The 20,511-nt window shown below is 46.8% G+C and overlaps 1 protein-coding gene across 1 annotated transcript in view; it reads left to right on the top strand.

Moving 5' to 3' along the window:
• The window catches only part of cacna2d3a (calcium channel, voltage-dependent, alpha 2/delta subunit 3a), a gene marked incomplete at both ends in the record, with an annotated part of 255,462 nt that overhangs the window by 69,149 nt on the left and 165,802 nt on the right, over nucleotides 1-20,511 (top strand). The window contains one exon of the mRNA XM_084436018.1: nucleotides 2,692-2,751. Within this exon, the coding sequence (XP_084292144.1) occupies nucleotides 2,692-2,751 (60 nt within the window). The remainder of the gene's footprint in view (nucleotides 1-2,691; nucleotides 2,752-20,511) is intronic.

Genomic DNA, 20,511 nt, shown 5'->3' with positions numbered 1-20,511 from the left:
GTGTGTGTGTGTGTGTGTGTGTGTGTGTGTGTGTGTGTGTGTGTGTGTGTGTGTGTGTGTGTGTGTGAGAGAGTGTGAGTGTGAGTGTGTGAGTGTGTGTGTGTGTGTATTTGGGGCACGCGGCAATGATTTGCCTGTCGGGTCCTTTCATGCAATTCTCAACACAGAAGTAAAAAATATGGTCTGACAGGTATACGTACGTGTTTGTAACTCACACTTGTCTGTGTGTGTGTGTGTGTCTGTGTGTGTGTGTGTGTGTGTGTGTGTTGCTTGTCTCGCTGGAGTCAGATGAGGGAGATGAGAACTGAGCATCTATGTACCTGCAGGCTTATCACCTTTAGTCTGTATTTAAATGCCACAGTATGCCAGCCCCAGGCCTGCATGTTACCTGTCACTGAAGAACACACCCGCGCGCACACGCACCGACACACACACACACACACACACACACACACACTATTATGGCTCCTAACATACTCTCTTATAGGCCTATCTTTTAGCAGAAAATAATCTCTTTACCAGCCGAGTGTTGACAAAACATCCTTTATGTTTGTGTTTGTCTAGATGTGATCATGTGGATAGTCAGGGAATGTGTTTGTCTAGATGTGATCGTGTGGATAGTCAGGGAATGTGTTTGTCTAGATGTGATCGTGTGGATAGTCAGGGAATGTGTTTGTCTAGATGTGATCGTGTGGATAGTCAGGGATTGTGTTTGTCTAGATGTGATCGTGTGGATAGTCAGGGGTTGTGTTTGTCTAGATGTGATCGTGTGGATAGTCAGGGGTTGTGTTTGTCTAGATGTGATCGTGTGGATAGTCAGCGGTTGTGTTTGTCTAGATGTGATCGTGTGGATAGTCAGCGGTTGTGTTTGTCTAGATGTGATCGTGTGGATAGTCAGGGATTGTGTTTGTCTAGATGTGATCGTGTGGATAGTCAGGGATTGTGTTTGTCTAGATATGATCGTGTGGATAGTCAGGGGTTGTGTTTGTCTAGATGTGATCGTGTGGATAGTCAGGGGTTGTGTTTGTCTAGATGTGATCGTGTGGATAGTCAGCGGTTGTGTTTGTCTAGATGTGATCGTGTGGATAGTCAGGGGTTGTGTTTGTCTAGATGTGATCATGTGGATAGTCAGGGAATGTGTTTGTCTAGATGTGATCGTGTGGATAGTCAGGGATTGTGTTTGTCTAGATGTGATCGTGTGGATAGTCAGGGATTGTGTTTGTCTAGATGTGATCGTGTGGATAGTCAGGGATTGTGTTTGTCTAGATGTGATCGTGTGGATAGTCAGGGAATGTGTTTGTCTAGATGTGATCGTGTGGATAGTCAGGGAATGTGTTTGTCTAGATGTGATCGTGTGGATAGTCAGGGGTTGTGTTTGTCTAGATGTGATCATGTGGATAGTCAGGGAATGTGTTTGTCTAGATGTGATCGTGTGGATAGTCAGGGGTTGTGTTTGTCTAGATGTGATCGTGTGGATAGTCAGGGGTTGTATTTGTCTAGATGTGATCGTGTGGATAGTCAGCGGTTGTGTTTGTCTAGATGTGATCGTGTGGATAGTCAGGGATTGTGTTTGTCTAGATGTGATCGTGTGGATAGTCAGGGGTTGAATTGGACCGGGGCTATCCGGGGAACATAGGTTCCCAAACGTCATCAGCCAGTGCTCAACCCCGGCACATCTATCAAGAACATAGAATTTATTTTGTATATATTCTCGGTCTTTATTGTTAAAAGAATGTAGCCATTTCATGTTTACCATTAAAATGAATCGCAATTCATTTTAGTTGCTGTTTTTTTTCCAAGTTTAAAATGATATTGCATCATCATTTTTACTGGCCTGAGTACTCTTCACTTTTGCTCCGCCTGTCAGTCAGGTAGTAATAGTAGTAGTAGTAGTAGTAGTACTAGTGTAGTAGTAGTAGTAGTAGTAGCCTAGTAGTAGTAGTAGTAGTAGTAGTAGTAGTAATAGTGTAGTAGTAGTAATCGTAGTAGTAGTAGATGTTAGTGTCAAAGGAGATTTTTTAGTGGTAGCAGTAATAGTAGTAGTCATAATAGTAGTAGTAGTAATAGTACAAGTAATAGTAGTAGTAGCCTAGTAGTAGTAGGAGTATGTGTTAGTGTCAGAGGAGAGTTTGTAGTAGTAGTAAAAGTAGTAGCAGTAGTAGTAGTAGTAGTAATTGTAGTAATACAGTATATGTTTGTGTCAGAGCCGAGAGTTTGTCTCTGGAAAATGATGTAGACTCCAAACCATGGATACCCACAATGCCCCGCAGGCGCACATGCAGAAGACGGCATCCCAGTGAGACGATCATGATGGAGTGTGTGTGTGTGTGTGTGTGTGTGTGTGTGTGTGTGTGTGTGTGTGTGTGTGTGTGGAGTGTCCAGAGAGCCCCAGGGTGTCATTATCTCTACTGCTGAACCATTTAGGAAAATAGCTTCTTTCTATGAGCTGGCCAAATCTGTGTCCTTTTGTGTGTGTGTGTGTGTGTGTGTGTGTGTCTCTGTGTGTATGCGTACATGTTTGTGTATTTGGGTTTATATGAGCAGTATTGAATGGGTTGCAGGTGATCAGTTGAGACTAGACTGAATGTTACATGAGATTATGTATGTAATATTGTTACTGTGTACTTTTGGTGGGGATGCTTTCAGTACTGATCACACATCTTCTATCTCTTCCTCTCTCCCCCCATGCAGAGGCTGGTGAGGGCAGCAGAGGAAGCCCACGAACAACACGAGGACGACCCAGATCTGCAGGTGAGCTAGTCTCAAGTTAAATGTATTTGGGCATTCTCATTGATCGCCATTTATCTTTTGAGCCTCACATTACCAATCTACTCTCTAAGCTGAAGGTGAAGTCAGGGTTTCTATTTTAGAAATAATACCGCTTCTCCTTTGGAGCTAGGAAATACCTTGGTCGGCAACCTTCCTGCCTCTGTTAGACGATGGTGGTTTACTATGTCTGAGTACTTCTGCCCAATGTCCGCGGTCACTGGACACTATCATTGTGCCTTGAGATTTGTTACTGGTTGTAAACATCTGACCCCTCATTGTATATTGTATGCAAAGTCTGATTGGCCATCTCTATTTGTGTGTGGATGGTAAAAATAATTGTGGATTTTACTTTTGTGTTTATTTTTGATCAAAATCTTTCGCCATACATGTAACTCTGTGGTGTCAGTCCTGTTACAGTACTGTCTCTGTGGTGTCAGTCCTGTTACAGTACTATCTCTGTGGTGTCAGTCCTGTTACAGTACTGTCTCTCTGGTGTCAGTCCTGTTACAGTACTGTCTCTGTGGTGTCAGTCCTGTTATGATTTGAGAGACAGGAGCGAGGCGTGTCTGTTTCTCTTGCCTGACTGTCTTTTCCCTGTTGGACTGACCCTTTATCTGCCCCTGTGTCTGCTACTATCATATTCTGCTGTTGCTAGCCATACTGCTTGCTTCCTCCCACTGCACACACACACACACACACACACACACACACACACACACACACACACTCACACACACACACATTCTCTCTATCTCACACACACACCCACATGCACACGCACACACACTGACACACACACACACACACACACACACACACACACACACTCACACACACACACACACACACACACACACACACACACACACACACATACATCTATCTGCATACACACTCAGCCTCTCCTGACCTGGTTGTACCCCAAATCCAATTGAGCAGCTTTATGGTGTGTGTGTGTGTGTGTGTGTGTGTGTGTGTGTGTGTGTGCTTGAGTGCCTGTGTGTGTTCATGTTACAGCCTCCTTTGGTCCTGTTCTCTGCTCTGCTCTTGTCTGTCTTCCCAAGGTGTTCGTCGTTTTGCTCGCTGTGTCAATCAACAAATCATCGATTCAACCTGTGTCCAATCATCCTCTGACCTGTGGTCCAATCAGAGGAAGACCTGTCAACTATATATTCTGTGTTGTTACATGTGCAATGCAGGAGAGGGTTGCTACTGTATGTTTGTTTGTGGGCCTACTTTTGTTACATTTGTGATACTAGTGTTCTCTGTGGGTTTTTGTTAGTTATTGCCTTTTCCTCTATTTCCAGCAGTCATTGTGGAGAAGGGCTAGATAAGAAACCCATGGGTATACACCTCATCATGTACAGCAGGTAACTCGTTGTTATACACACTAGGTTAGGGCGAGTGGGTGTCACACCTTTCTGTGTAGCAATTAGATTAGTGTTGCCAGTCTAGTTCTATATGCTTCTAGTTAGTTATTGGATAGGGAAGCTCAAGGCCCACCCTTATTTTAGGCACACCCCTCGCACAGTCCTTCTCCCCCGATAATATCAAACATGTTTGATATTTAAGATTATTACGTCCCGACTTTACAAGTGAGACGGCGAGACCAGTGGTTCGTTGCTCCCTGTGATGAACAGTTATTTTCAAATCTTACTGTGTGTGCTTGTTTGAGATGCAAGAAGAATATATGTTAAGATTCTCCTTATGTGCGTGATGTAACCCAATTCCGAAATTGGTTAGGATTTTAAATATCCTGTAGTGTGAGCCCGGCATTAGGTTTCCTGCCCCTGCTCTAGATCCTATCGCTGCCTGGTGAATGGGACTACGTAGGGGGTTCCAGGTAGAGCTGATGTTGGGATCAGCTGGTGTTTCAAGGATCCCAGACAGGACTGCAATATGTGCCTTGAGCTGGTGCTGAGTGCGCTGACTGCTTTGTTATTCAAGGTTATTGTGAGAGTTAGTTTCGGCCTGAGCTAGACTAATTGCCCTGTTGAGTGGGCTGTGGGAGTGGCCTGCTGAAGTGAGGATTTATAAACAGCACAGGGCCAAGTGTTCCCCAGATTGCATTAACCCCTGGAAGGAACTTGGAGCTACTAGACTGAACTAGAAACATAAGTATATTTTGGTTTCTCTACTGGCTAGTGCTAAGTCATCAGTGTTGTGGTGAAACTGCTTTGTTATTCAAGGTTATTGTGAGAGTTAGTTTCGGCCTGAGCTAGACTAATTGCCCTGTTGAGTGGGCTGTGGGAGTGGCCTGCTGAAGTGAGGATTTATAAACAGCACAGGGCCAAGTGTTCCCCAGATTGCATTAACCCCTGGAAGGAACTTGGAGCTACTAGACTGAACTAGAAACATAAGTATATTTTGGTTTCTCTACTGGCTAGTGCTAAGTCATCAGTGTTGTGGTGAAACTGCTTTGTTATTCAAGGTTATTGTGAGAGTTAGTTTCGGCCTGAGCTAGACTAATTGCCCTGTTGAGTGGGCTGTGGGAGTGGCCTGCTGAAGTGAGGATTTATAAACAGCACAGGGCCAAGTGTTCCCCAGATTGCATTAACCCCTGGAAGGAACTTGGAGCTACTAGACTGAACTAGAAACATAAGTATATTTTGGTTTCTCTACTGGCTAGTGCTAAGTCATCAGTGTTGTGGTGAAACTGCTTTGTTATTCAAGGTTATTGTGAGAGTTAGTTTCGGCTTGAGCTAGACTAATTGCCCTGTTGAGTGGGCTGTGGGAGTGGCCTACTCTCCTGGCAGACGATTAGCAATCAGCAGTGACAGGCCTTAAGCATTGACGGCTTAGACGGCGATAGCGGGAAGGCGACAGCTCCCTCTGCGTGCGACTGGCTAGTGCTAAGTCATCAGTGTTGTGGTGAAACTGCTTTGTTATTCAAGGTTATTGTGAGAGTTAGTTTCGGCCTGAGCTAGACTAATTGCCCTGTTGAGTGGGCTGTGGGAGTGGCCTACTCTCCTGGCAGACGATTAGCAATCAGCAGTGACGGCTTAGACGGCGACAGCGGGAAGGCGACAGCTCCCTCCGGCGTGCGACCGAAGGCTAGGGCGGCCAAAGGCACCGGGCGACTTATTCAAGAGCGACTTTGTCAAGTAAGACTGTCAGGAAGGTAGTACGTCTACATTTACCTCAGTACCTGTTTTGTTACCATTATGTGTTTGCATCCTATTCCTGTTGTGTTCCCTCTCCGGGGGTCACGCAGACACTGGGTCACCCCCAGACTCCGTAACCCCTCTAACCTCATCTATCCGACTGTCTCAACTCATAGAGAGCAAGTGGTGACAGGGGGACTTTGGAATTGCCAGTCGGCGGTGCCCAAAGCTGAGTTTATCTCAGGCTATGCATCCTTGCTCTCCCTCAGCTTCCTTGCTCTCACCGAGACATGGATCACACCAGAGAACACTGCCACTCCCGCAGCCCTGTCAGATGTGTATTCTTTCTCCCACACTCCCAGAGCTGCGAGGCGAGGTGGTGGTACTGGCCTGCTCATTTCCCCAACATGGAAATACTCACTCGTCTCCATCCCACAGTTCTCCCCTCCCTCTTTTGAATTCCATGCTGTCTCTGTCATGTATCCAATCAAGCTCACCATTGCTGTTGTGTATCGCCCACCAGGTCCTCTTGGTGAATTCCTAGAGGAGCTCGATACACTAGTTTCGCACTTCCCAGATGATGGGTCCGCACTCATCCTTCTCGGGGACTTCAACATCCAGAGTGAGAAATTGGAACCTTTCCTCTCCTTCCTCTCCTCCTTCGATCTTCACCTCTCTTCTTCTCCTCCCACTCACAAAGCCGGCAACCAGCTGGATCTTATCTTCACTAGACACTGTTCCACCCCTAACCTCTCTGTCACTCCCCTCCATCTCTCTGACCACTATTTCATGTCCTACTCCCTCTCCATCCCCTCTTCCCCTGTAACTCCTCCTCCTACCCACATGGTTACCGCCCGTAGCCATCTCCGCTCGCTCTCCCCTACTGACCTTTCCTCTACTGTCACCTCCGCCCTCCCCGCCCCTGAATCCTTCTCTCTCCTACCCTCTGATACTGCCACTGATCTTCTCCTCTCTACTCTTTCCTCTTCTCTGGACAATCTCTGTCCCCTCACCTCCAGGCCTGCACGCCCAACTCCACCTGCCCCATGGCTGTCGGACTCAGTGCGTACTGATAGACGGAGCCTGAGAATAGCTGAGCGCAAATGGAGGAAAGGCAAGCTCCCAGAGGACCTTCTTAATTTCCAATCTCTTCTTTCCACATTCTCCTCCTCTCTGTCTGCTGCTAAAGCTGCTTTCTTCCGCTCTAAAATCTTAACCTCTGCTTCCAATCCTAAAAAACTCTTTGAAACCTTCTCTTCACTACTCCAGCCCCCACCTCCTACTCCCAACTCCTCCCTTCTCCCTGATGATTTCGCCAACTTCTTTGACAAGAAAGTTAACGATATCAGATCCTCTTTCCCCCCTCCCCCGGTCAACGCTCCATGCACGAAACTCACCCCCCCATCCCCACCCTCTCTCCACTCCCTGCTCCCCCCCTCCTCTCCACGCCCCACCTTATCCCACTTTTCTCCCCTCTCCCCCAACGAGGCCCTCAACCTTGTAACATCTAACCGCCCCACCACGTGCTCCCTAGACCCTGTTCCCTCGACTCTCCTTCAGTCTGTTGCACGCGAACTCCTTCCCTTCCTAACCCACCTCATCAATGCATCTCTTGTTTCAGGATGTTTTCCCTCTGCTTTCAAGACTGCCAGAGTCACCCCCCTCCTAAAGAAACCATCTCTCGACCCATCTGATGTCAAAAACTACAGACCGGTTTCCCTTCTATCCTTTCTATCCAAAACACTTGAACGTGCTATCTTTAACCAACTGTCTTCGTACCTCCACCAGAACGACCTCCTAGATCCCCACCAATCCGGGTTCAAGGCTGGCCACTCGACAGAGACCGCCCTCCTTGCAGTAACAGAGTCACTCCATGCCGCTAGAGCGAACTCTCTCTCCTCTGTCCTGATACTCCTAGACCTGTCAGCAGCATTTGATACGGTAGACCACCAGATCCTCCTCTCCACCCTCGAGGAGAAAGGCATCGATGGCTCTGCACACTCCCTGTTTGCATCCTACCTGACGGGCCGCTCCTACCAGGTGACATGGAGAGGGTCGACGTCGGAATCGCGTAGTCTGACTACGGGGGTTCCACAAGGGTCTGTCCTGGGTCCTCTCCTGTTTTCCCTCTACACTACATCTCTGGGCTCTGTCATTCGCTCGCATGGCTTCTCCTATCACTGCTATGCCGATGACACCCAACTGGTTCTGTCATTTCCCCCTTCTGATACAGAAGTGGAGACACGCATAGCTGGGTGCTTGGCTGACATTTCGGAGTGGATGACGACACATCACCTCAAGCTCAATCTGGACAAGACTGAGCTGTTGTTCCTCCCGGGGAAGGGCTGTCCGCACCGGGACCTGGCCATCACCATTGAAGACACAGTGGTGACCCCGACTCGGACTGCGAGGAATCTGGGTGTGACCCTGGATGACCAACTGTCATTTTCCTCACATGTCACATCCGTCACACGTTCCTGCAGATTCATGCTCTACAACATCAGGAGGATTCGCCCTTTCCTCACTAATGAAACGGCGCAGGTACTCATCCAGGCCCTGGTCATCTCCCGCCTGGACTACTGCAACTCCCTCCTCGCGGGGGCACCGGCGTCAGCCGTTAAACCTCTGGAACTTGTCCAGAAAGCTGCTGCTCGCCTGGTGTTCAACCACCCCAAGTTCTCCCACACAACTTCCCTTCTCCGTTCCCTACACTGGCTCCCTGTAGCGGCTCGCATCCAGTTTAAAACTCTGGCGCTAACCTACAGGGCAATGAAAGGAACAGCCCCCTCCTACCTCCAGGCCATGGTCAAACCCTACATCCCCTCCCGACCACTACGCTCTGCTACCTCAGGGCGACTGGTTGCCCCGTCACTCCGAGGCTCCTGCGGTCGATCGACACGGTCACGGCTCTTCTCTGTCCTGGCCCCGCAGTGGTGGAATGAGCTGCCCACTGATGTCAGGACAGCAGAGTCGCTGCCCATCTTTCGTCGCAGGCTCAAAACTCATCTCTTCAAGAAGTACTACAACAATCCTCCCACCTAAGCACTTATTATATTATATTGCACTGTACTTTAGATTGTGATTCTTGCACTTTGCTTCAGCACTAGATTATGCTCTTAGTCACTTGTTTGTTTTAGAAAGAAGATGCACTTGTGAGTTCTGGCAAGTAGTAGTACATTGGCTCTTCCTACGTTAAATGCAATTATTGTTAGTTGCTTTGGATAAAAGCGTCTGCTAAATGACTGTAATGTAATGTAATGTAATGCGCGGACTTCAGTGCGTCACAGTTGAGCTTCCTGCATGGTGGTGTTTTCCTTAGTGGACGGAGTTCCAGGTTGAGTTTGTCTCTGATCAAACGACAGTCTGTCCAACGGTCGGCTCCATGCACGTCTCTGGTGACGCGCATGTCTTTACTGTCAGCTTGGCGGACGATGATGTAATCCAGGAGATGCCGGTGTTTGGAGCAGGGGTGTTGCCAGGAGGTCTTGAATTTTGTAAGTTGGAACAAGGTGTTTGCGATGACCAGTCGATGCTCAGAGCAAAGAGTGAGGAGGCGGAGACCTTTCTACTACACAAATACTGTATAGTGTCTAGTTTCACCAATATAACAAAAGTAGGCCTACAAACAAACACAGCAACTGTCTCCCTCTTTGCACATGTAGCAACACAGAATATATAGAGTAGGTGATAGGTCTTCCTCTGATTGGACCACAGGTCAGGGGGATGATTGGACAGAGGTTGAACCGATGATTAATTGATTGACACAGCGAGCAAAACGACGAACACCTGGGGAAGACAGACCAGAGAACAGGACCAGAGGAGGCCGGTCAGATCAGGTGTGTCCTATCCGTGGCCTATCTGACCACTGTATATGACAGTGTCCAGAGAGACAGCAGCAACAAGCAGCTCCTCTCAGACACACACACACCCCTCACACACACACACACACGCACACACACACATACGCACACACACACGTGCACGCACACACACACACACACACACACACACACACACACACACACCCACACGTTCAGTATGCCTGTGTGTGTATCTCTCTCTCATTCTCTCTCCCACTACTCTTTCTCTGTCCTCTCTTTCTCCTCTCCTCCTCTCTCCCCCTGCTCTCTCCTCCTGCTCTCTCTCATCTCCTGATCTCTGTCCTGATCTGTGTGTGTGTGTGTGTGTGTGTGTGTGTGTGTGTGTGTGTGTGTGTGTGTGTGTGTATTATTATTTTTTTTTTTTTGATAGAGTCCGGGGCTGTTATAGTGTTTGGGAGCTCAGCAGTGCTTTATGGCTGTAATTACCTGGTAGACATGAGATGAGTTCTCTAAAGTGAGAGTCCTGTTGTTTCAGCTTTAATGACATGACAAGGCCAGAAGGGTGATGGGTTGATAGTGGAACTACACTAAGGTCTGTCTGTCTGTCTGTCTGTCTGTCTGTCTGTCTGTCTGTGTGTGTGAGAGAGCCTGTGCACATTTGTGCCTAGTCTGTGTGGGTGTGTGTTTGTGTGTGTGTGTGTGTTGAGTGTCTCGAGGGGATCACCACCTTATCGCTGAGGCACTTTGCGCATCTCCATGACCCCTAGAGCTATGTCGGCGGGGGTCTAGTACTCCTGACAGGGTTTCCCATGCCGAACAGGTTTAGAGGGTAGAGGCCGGACCAAGAGTGGTCCTGAAGACCTCAACGGCAAAGCAGCCAGAAGACGGTAGCAGTGAGAAGCACCACAATGACTGCAAAGGCGGAAGAAGGCTATGGGAGCACACCCTGACAGAAAAGCAAGCTGATGGCGGCACACTTTTAGGCGGTTTTCCCAAAAAATCTGGATTTCCGGTAGCCTCCTGCAGTTGTGGGAAGATGCCGGTCGTCTAGGGTCTCTCTTGCCATCGGAACCATCTTCTCTACAATCAAGTCAGTGGCATTGGGTAAAGTGCACCCCTCATGCCACTTTAAAAACCATCATTGCGCAGGTATATCCTCTTGCTACCTCGCCACATTACTGTATGGATGTGAGGTATGGACTATCTATAGCCGCCATCTCAGAAGCCTGGAGACCTTCCATGTCAGATGTCTCCAGAGGATCCTCGGCATCACATGGAAGGACAGAGTGCCACACACAGAGGTCCTGGAGAGGGCAGGCAGCTGCAGTGTGGAGTCCATCTTGACCCAACATCAACTCTCCCGCGCAGAATCCTCTATGGCCAGTTACGCCTAGGCCAGGGGTGGCCAACCAGTCAGAGACTAAGAGCCACAAAAATGACTGTGGTACCACCCAGAGCCACACCATAAACCAGCGTTTCTCAACCTTTTTTTCAGTCACCGCACCCTTCATAAGTACTTAAAATCCCAAGGCACCCCAGTCTAAAATAATAAGAAAAACATTATTGTCCATTAAATATACATTTAAAGTTAATTTATTTAAAATTAATACATACAACAAGATATTTTCTGACATGATATATTATTGGACTGGGTTGGGTTAGGCTGGACTGGGCTGGGTTAGGCTGGACTGGACTGGACTGGACTGGACTGGACTGGGCTGGGCTGGGTTAGGCTGGACTGGGCTGGGCTGGGCTGGGTTAGGCTGGACTGGGCTGGGTTAGGCTGGGCTGGACTGGGCTGGGTTAGGATGGACTGGGCTGGGCTGGGTTAGGCTGGACTGGGCTGGGTTAGGCTGGACTGGGCTGGGTTAGGCTGGGCTGGACTGGGCTGGGTTAGGATGGACTGGGCTGGGTTAGGCTGGACTGGCCTGGGTTAGGCTGGGCTGGACTGGGCTGGGTTAGGCTGGGCTGGGTTGGGCTGGACTGGGCTGGAGATTTGAGGCTTTGAAATGTCCCAATGATGTCTGGCATATCAGACAGAATGGCTTACCATTACGTTTTATGAAGAAAAAATGACTCTCCCACTCGGGTAAAAAATGTCCTGTGTTCGTCTTCATATTTTCTTTTCGCTGCGCATTTCTTTCCAGACATTCTGTGGTTGTGTACAGTAGCCTAGGCTACGTTAGCTTTTGTCGTAAAAGAGAATGACCCACGGAAAGCAAATTATTTTGTTTACAATTATTTTGTTACCAAGGTGATTTGCTACCTATATGATTGGTTTGAAGTGGCTCTCACGCGACTTCCTCGCGACCTAGAGAAACGAATCATATGATTTTATGACAAATCTGCAATAAACTAAAATGGGCGGGAAGAAATGCACAGTGAAACTAGAGAGAGAGAGAGAGAGAAACGTTCTCATGGAATTAATTACTTTTTGTAATGAAAGGATGGAAGAGCCGCAAGCCAACTTTTTTTAAATGAATGGATGGAGGAGCCGCACATTGACGGGCAAAGAGCCGCATGCGGCTCGTGAGCCGCGGGTTGGCCACCCCTGGCCTAGGCCAACGCAGTGCTGGTGGGCAGAAGAAGCCAAATGAAGACCACGCTGAAGAGATGTCGGATCAACCCGTCTTCATTGGAGGACCTTGCTTCCTGCCGTGATCTCTGGCGCTCCCACTCCTCACAGGGAGTGGAGTATACTGTATGGAGGAACAGCGCACACAACACTGTGCAGCAAAGCTTGCGAAGAGGCATGCTCACAAAGCCAATCCTGCCCTAGCACCTCCTTCACCCCCTAGCACCTCCTTCACCCCTAGCACCTCCTTCACCCCTTAGCACCTCCTTCACTTGCCCGGTCTGCAACCGAAGCTGTGGATCCAGGATCGGACTGTTCAAAAACACCAGCAGACTCAGGAAATAAGAGAAGATGGTCATCATCGAATCGATGGACAACCATAAGCAAGTAAGTAAGCAAGTGTGTGTTGGGGGTGGGGCGGGCGGTCTTAATAGGGCAGGTGACTTGTCAGGGACTGGAGGTCACATTTATTTTGTCACAGCAACTTTGCTTTTTCCTGTCACCCGGTAGCTCAGTGAAGAACAGCCGCACAGAGTGAATCACAATATGACTGTGAGGATCTTTGCATCTCCTCTGACACCTGTCACACTCTCCACCATCTGAACTGATAGGCAGCTGCTCTCAAGGGCCACAGCTGGGAGAGACAGATGTCTCAATCGATCCTCTACTGCACATCTGTACAGGGACGACAGCCCTGAGGAAATTATATCGTTGCTTTGTTTGTGTGTGTTTGTTTGGGTGTGTGTATGCGCACGTGTGTGTGTGTGTGTGTGTGTGTGTGTGTGTGTGAGAGTGTGTGTGTGTGTGTGCGTGTGTGTGTGAGTGTGTATGTGTGTGTGTGTGTGTGTGAGTTGCTCCTGAGGCTTCTAATTGTGTACATGAATGTGAAATTAAATGGTTGGGTGTCTCCATAACAATCAAAGATGATGTGCTTTGCTGCACATGTGCACATGAGTGTGTGCGTGTGTGTGTTTGTTTGTGTGTGTGGGTGTGTGAGTGTTTGTGTTCTCCTGCAGCGCAGAGTGAATAGAGGGTAATTATGTGTGTGTGTGTGTGTGTTTGTGTGTGTGTGTGTGTGTGTGTGTGTGTGTGCGCGTGTGCGCGTGTGTGCGTGCGTGCGTGTGTGAGTGTGAATCGAGGGTAATTATCACCAGGCTAAAAATACCTCCTTCAGCAGGCTGCAGCCTCCTCCATCACTATTTGGTCTGATTCAAACTTGTTTGTTTTTTGGCTATTGGATGCATATTTGTCTGGTAGCAGTTTGATAAGAACGTCCTTATCTGAGGTTTCCAGAGCTCTGCGCTTCCCATGTGGAACCAGCATCGTAATCTACTCCGGGGCTTTTTCTTTTATCCACAATGCAAATGTGGAAAGAAATGGCAGCAGCATAATGAGAGAGAGAGAGAGAGAGAGAGGGGGAGGGGGGAGGGGGGTTGAAAGCAGAATAATAAAAAAGATGTAAACATTGCACTTAATATTTTAAAGAAATAGAGGCATTAAACATGTTATGATATTACTAATTACTAATTACTAAGTCTCTCTGTCTCTCTCTCTTTCTTTCTTTCATTCTCTCTTTCTCTCTCTCCTCCTCTTTGGTAGTCCAGTGATAAGACACCGTCAGAGGGATGAAGGGATAGTCCATCACATCTTCGAGCTGCCCATTAAACACCTGTCACCCTCTGCCAGCCTGCTGTACACACACACACACACACACGCACACACACACACACACACACACACACACAGTTAACAGTTCATAAACTGCTGAAGAACATTAATAAAAGCCTTATTCGTTTCTCATACATAGCCTACTTATTAGTCGTTAATTATGCACTTATTATGCACATTACTATGCATTTTGCAGGTACCAGATCTAAAGTGATGGTGCTTGATTAAGGCTAATAAACCCTTTATTATGCACTTGTGACCATTTTAACTCATCAGCGTTCCATCTGTGTTATCTTATTGCACAGGGGTGGATTTGAACCCGGGCCACAAGCTATCAAGTTGAAATAGGTCACAAGTGCATGAAAAGGGTTTAATAACCTTAATAAGGCACTGTTCTCACTTTAGATCTGGTAGCTGCAAAATGCATAGTAAAGTGTATAATATGTCCATAATAAAGGGTTTATTAACTTTAAAGGACAGGTTCAGAATTTAGCATTATAAGCCATGTTAAAAGGTTATTAACCTTTACCTATACAATGGCCAACTGTGCACTCTCCAGATATAGCCCGTTGCCACTAACACACTCAATGGATCAAGTGCATAGACAAAATCCCTCAAAAACATAAACTCTTGTTTTCAAAGACAGGAAACTCATCGAGTGGTCACTGGTGTCCGTTGATTTTCTGACAAAAAAATAGCCACAACTTGTTTATAATGCCTTATAAATGTCTTATTATCACATACCTGTAATAATAATAATAACCATCTAATAAGGACCTTATTAACTAAATCGTAATAAGAAGACCTTAGTATAAAGTAAAAAAAAAAAATATTTTGATGTTACGCCTTGATCCCCCTAGATCAAGAGAGAGGAGAAAGAGAGTGGAGAGAGAGGAGAAAGAGACAGGTGACAGAAAAGAAATGTAGAAAGGAGAGAAGGATAGACAGAGAGGGAGAGAGAGAGACAAAGAGAGAGCGCGAGAAAAGAGAGAGGCAGACTGTTATCCTGAGGCTGTTGACTGTTGTGCTCTTCATGCAACAAGAGGCCGTGTCTGTCCCTTTGATGGGGAACTAATTTCTGCAAGACCCACAGTGCATGTGTGTCAGTGGCGGCTGGTGACTCAAAAAACTGAGGGGGACAGGAGGAAGAGAGGCGAACCGCCCATGGGCGCCGGGGGGCACTTTCCCTCAGTCAGTTATTATTTGAAATATCAGCTTTAAAATGTGGATTTACAGTCAATTTTAGCATATGAAAAACTGAACACTTTCTTTAACTACATGCAGCACTTATTTATCATATTCATGATAAAATATTACAAAACAACAATAAAACATTGTAGGCAATAGTTGTTGTACTCTTCTAATACTACTACTACTACTACTCTACTAATTGTACTCTTCTCTTGAATTGTACTCTTCTCTAAAGAGAGAAAATAATTGATATTGGTGAGGTGCTGGAGAGGTCAGGTGATATATGAAAAAAAAAAATTGATTAGGGGACACTGAGGTGTGCTGGCTCTCAAACAGTTTGTTGGCAAATAGATTTGACAACTGGACAATGGAATACGTTGCACAGCAAATGCAGTATCAAACAGTTCGCTCATGGCTATCTAGCAATGGTACAGCTATGGGATTAGCTCATTTGGGTTGCTGTCAAAGCTGCCACTCTTATGTTGCTATAGCCTACAATTATCAGAACAATATGAACATTCAGTTGAAAGTTTCCCATCCACCCATCCATCACTGGATGAGGAATAAGCACCGTAAAGCGATCAATTCTCAAGCAAGCAGGAGCCAGGCTGTTCAATGCATTTCTCTGATCCGGTGTTGCGACCCGTCTCTAGAAATGTTTAGGAGGAGTTGCCGACAGTTTGCGCCTCCAGCCAATCTGCGCGCCTGCCTATACCGTAGATGATCATACAGATTTTAACACATGAGCGCGGTGGTTGGATTTACAATGGATGAATGGAGCCTTACTGTATTTTGTGAATTATTGATCTGTCAATTGATTGATCTTGGTTCTGTCATAGGCCAGTGAGCCCATCTATGAATCTATACTGTATAAAGATTATATTTGAGCGAGCATCAAGGCTACGTGTCTGATGTGTTGATCGTTAATGTTTCCGACAGTGCAGGGTATCCTATAGCAGGACAGTCCAGGGTATCCTATAGCAGGACAGTCCAGGGTATCCTATAGCAGGACAGTCCAGGGTATCCTATAGCAGGTCAGTGTAGGGTATCCTATAGCAGGACAGTGCAGGGTATCCTATAGCAGGACAGTGCAGGGTATCCTATAGCAGGACAGTGCAGGGTATCCTACAGCAAGTGAGTTGTATGCCTTTGTTGGGTTGGTTGCATTCTCAAATCGCTCTTCGGGGAGCAATTCCAAGTGTGTTGAGAGCACCCTCTCTAGACCACCCTCTCTAGGCCACCCTCCTTAGACTACTCTCTCTAGACCACCCTCTCTAGGCCACCCTCCCTAGACCACTCTCTAGACCACCCTCTCTAAGCCACCCTCCCTAGACCACTCTCTCTAGGCCACCCTCTCTACGCCACTCTCTCTAGACCACCCTCTCTAGACCACCCTCTAGACAGTCTACTGAGATCACTTTCACTAAACCACCCTCTTTAGACCACCCTCTCTAGACCACCCTCTCTAAGCGGTCTGCTGAGACCACCCTCTCTAGGCGATCTCGGTCCAGTTGATTTGTTCCAGGACCGAATGTGATTGCTCTTGCTGTGTTCACATCTGCCCAAACGAACTGATCTAGAGGGGGAAAACACTCCGGTTTTGGAACAATGAGCTATATATGAATACACCCTCGATCAATAGTAACTGTGTCTCTGTTCCCTCCCCTAGAGCCAAGTGCTAAGTGTGTCTTTAAATCAGCCTGGTCTCACTTAGCAGACTTTAGAATTCGACGTTTGTCCATCGCCTCCAAACGTAATTTCTAGACGGCATCATTCAGTTATAAACGTTGGCAGACGACGTGGGATAGGCCTAAGGCCTTTAATTGGTTGTTCTCAGAGTTTTGTGGTTGGTTGTTCACATTGGAACACATGATAGAAGAGGGGTATAAATTTGCGAGCACTTTTGAGGGTGTGTTGGATGGGTCAAACAACTTTGGTGAGACAACACTGAGTGTAAAACTAGCTGGCGAAACTAGCAAACTGGCGAAACTCGAAAACAACAACAATGTTTTACAAGCAACTAGCAAACAACACTACTAGCTAGCCAACTATCTCACATTCTTACTATCATTATTATTAGCTAGCATTAGCTACTGTTCTTATAGCTAGCTAGCGTTAGCTAGCTCATATTCTAACGCTAGCTAACGCTAGGATGCTAGCTAGCTAGCTATTAGACGTGGACCCAGGGATCAGGCTAATTTACGAAACTGGACCCAGGAGTGGAGCTACTCGGACGGCGCTTAGTGGGCGTGCTCCGCATATCGCAATACCCCTGCGTGGGCATGCACACCTGGAGGCGTGCGGGCGCGCAGGGGAATTGCTCAATGCTCGCTGCCCGAGCGCCTCCACACATATTTGTATGATGCTGTCTAGAAATGACATTTGGAGGCCGTCTAGAAATGACGTTTGGAGGCAATGGACAGACTTCGAATTCTGAAGTCTGCCAAGTGAGACCAGGTTGCTTTAAATGATGGGTCTGCAGCTGATAATCACGTGTGTGTGTGTGTGTGTGTGTGTGTGTGTGTGTGTGTGTGTGTGTGTGTGTGTGTGTGTGTGTGTGTGTGTGTGTGTGTATGTGTATGAGAGCCAGCTGTTTTCAGGCTGTTAAGTAGAAGGGTCAAACTTGTGTCTGGAGAACCAGCCTTAGTTCTTCTCCCAAGCGGACGTGGGCATGGACAGCTGTGTAGTGGTTCAGTTTATACTGCTGTCTGGAGTCCGCTTGGAGGACACGCTCGACATGCGCAGTAGATCGGCTGTGGTAGATTGTAGCGTAGTGTGGTCGTGAGGTCACAAAAAATGAACATTTAATAACCAGGGCCTTAGTTTGCCATTTAATGAAAAGGTCTGACAGCTTTTGTGGAATGTTCTCTGTCTGTCTCATTCACTCTCTGTTCTGCGTCTGCTTCGTGTGTGTTGTGTATTGATCTTCTGAGCCCAGAGAGATAGAGAGAGAGAGAGAGAAAGAGAGAGATAATCAGCTTTAATTAAGCTGGTCTCTGGGCCCCTTGTCCCTCTGGGGGTGTAAACAGAGAAATGGGGGGTAGAGAGAAAGGGATAGAGAGGGAGAGAGAGGGGGAGAGGGTGGGTGGGAAAAAGAGGGAGAGAGGGCGAGAGAGACAGAGAGGGAGAGCGAGAGGAGGAGAGGGCGGAAGGGAGAGAGAGAGAGGGAGGGAGAGAGAAAGGGAGAGAGAGAGAGAGGCAGACAGAGAGGGTGGGAGGGAGAGAGAAAGGGAGAGAGAGGGGGGTGGGAGGAGAGAGAGAGAGAGAGGAAGGGTGAAAGAGGGGGAGAGGGTGGGAGGGAGAGGGGGGGCGACAGGTAAAGAGAGAGGCGGATGGCATGAGTAAACAAGTGTAAGCAGTGGAGCGAGAGTTATGCCAGAGCCTCCCGCCTTCTGAAGGTTGTCATGCCTGGGACCTCGTGGGGCCTCACCAGATTGGACACCACATGGAATGCCCTCTTTTGATTGGCTGGTTCCTAAGCCGAGCTCCCAGTAATTAGGGCACAGGAGCAGGACCGGCAGTGTGTAATATATATATATTTTTTAAAATCTGTCAATATAGTCTAAAATGACATTTGTAGGAAGGTAGTGTGTAGTATACGATAGTGTGTAATAGGAAGGTAGTGTGTAGTAGGAAGGTAGTGTGTAGTATACGATATTGTGTAATAGGAAGGTAGTGTGTAGTAGGAAGGTAGTGTGTAGTATACGATAGTGTGTAATAGGAAGGTAGTGTGTAGTAGGAAGGTAGTGTGTAGTATGCGATAGTGTGTAATAGGAAGGTAGTGTTTAAAAGGAAGGTAGTGTGTAGTAGGAAGGTAGTGTGTAGTAGGAAGGTAGTGTGTAGTATACGATAGTGTGTAATAGGAAGGTAGTGTGTAGTAGGAAGGTAGTGTGAGGTATACGATAGTGTGTAATAGGAAGGTAGTGTGTAGTAGGAAGGTAGTGTGTAGTATACGATAGTGTGTAATAGGAAGGTAGTGTGTAGTAGGAAGGTAGTGTGTCGTATACGATAGTGTGTAATAGGAAGGTAGTGTGTAGTAGGAAGGTAGTGTGTAGTATATGATAGTGTGTAATAGGAAGGTAGTGTGTAGTAGGAAGGTAGTGTGTAGTATACGATAGTGTGTAATAGGAAGGTAGTGTGTAGTAGGAAGGTAGTGTGTAGTAGGAAGGTAGTTTGTAGTAGGAAGGTAGTGTGTAGTAGGAAGGTAGTGTGTAGTATACGATAGTGTGTAATAGGAAGGTAGTGTGTAGTATACGATAGTGTGTAATAGGAAGGTAGTGTGTAATAGGAAGATAGTGTGTAGTAGGAAGGTAGTGTGTAGTATACGATAGTGTGTAATAGGAAGGTAGTGTGTAGTAGGAAGGTAGTGTGTAGTAGGAAGGTAGTGTGTAATAGGAAGGTAGTGTGTAGTAGGAAGGTAGTTTGTAGTAGGAAGATAGTGTGTAGTAGGAAGGTAGTGTGTAGTATACGATAGTGTGTAATAGGAAGGTAGTGTGTAGTAGGAAGGTAGTGTGTAGTAGGAAGGTAGTGTGTAGTAGGAAGGTAGTGTGTAGTAGGAAGGTAGTGTGTAATAGGAAGGTAGTGTGTAGTAGGAAGGTAGTGTGTAGTAGGAAGGTAATGTGTAATAGGAAGGTAGTGTTTAGTAGGAAGGTAGTGTGTAGTAGGAAGGTAGTGTGTAGTAGGAAGGAATTTTCATCACCACTTTGCCTTTTTGTTGTGGTTATATTTTGTTGTTGTTTTTATTATAACATTTGAGCAAGTTTGGGGAAAAAATTGTTATCTGTCAATATAGTCTAAAATTACATTTGTAGCATCCCCGGAAAAGACAACATCCCCATGCGTGCACCAGACACTTTCATTTTACTAACTTCCCGCGGCTCATTGTGGAGATTTTCCAGGTTGATGTTGCCGCGCTTGGCTGAGCAAGGCAATATGAAAAGAGTAAGACAGGCAAACAACCATTAATTTTCAAAAACTGCCCAGAAAAAAAGATTTAAAAAGTTGAAGAACAAAAACAGGTAACTTTAACTTGCTGGACTGATGTCAAATCTTAAAAGACGGTCTGGACGCTCACTAGATAGCCTAACGTTAGCTAGCTTAACACTAAAAATTGTTAGCTTAGCTAGCTTGCACACAGTTTAACTAACTCGCTTGGATTGACTATGGTTATAACGTTAGGTCTAGTGTTGGTGTGCAAGCTAAGTGAATTGACATAGGCTTACTGGATTGATGTCAAAGCTAGAAAGGCAGTCTGGTCGCTAACTAGCTTGCACACTGTTTAGCTAAAGTTAGCTTGCTTGAATTGTTAGCCACGGTCAGGTCTTGCTGGTGTGCAAGCTAATGTTGTGAATGGAAATAGAGTACTGTTTAAGTAGGATTTGAA

The sequence above is a fragment of the Borostomias antarcticus genome (genome assembly GCF_949987555.1).
Source record: "Borostomias antarcticus genome assembly, chromosome: 3".
Taxonomy (NCBI): domain Eukaryota; kingdom Metazoa; phylum Chordata; class Actinopteri; order Stomiiformes; family Stomiidae; genus Borostomias; species Borostomias antarcticus.
Note: the sequence above shows the minus strand (reverse complement) of the source record. Positions and strands in the feature narration are given on the sequence as shown.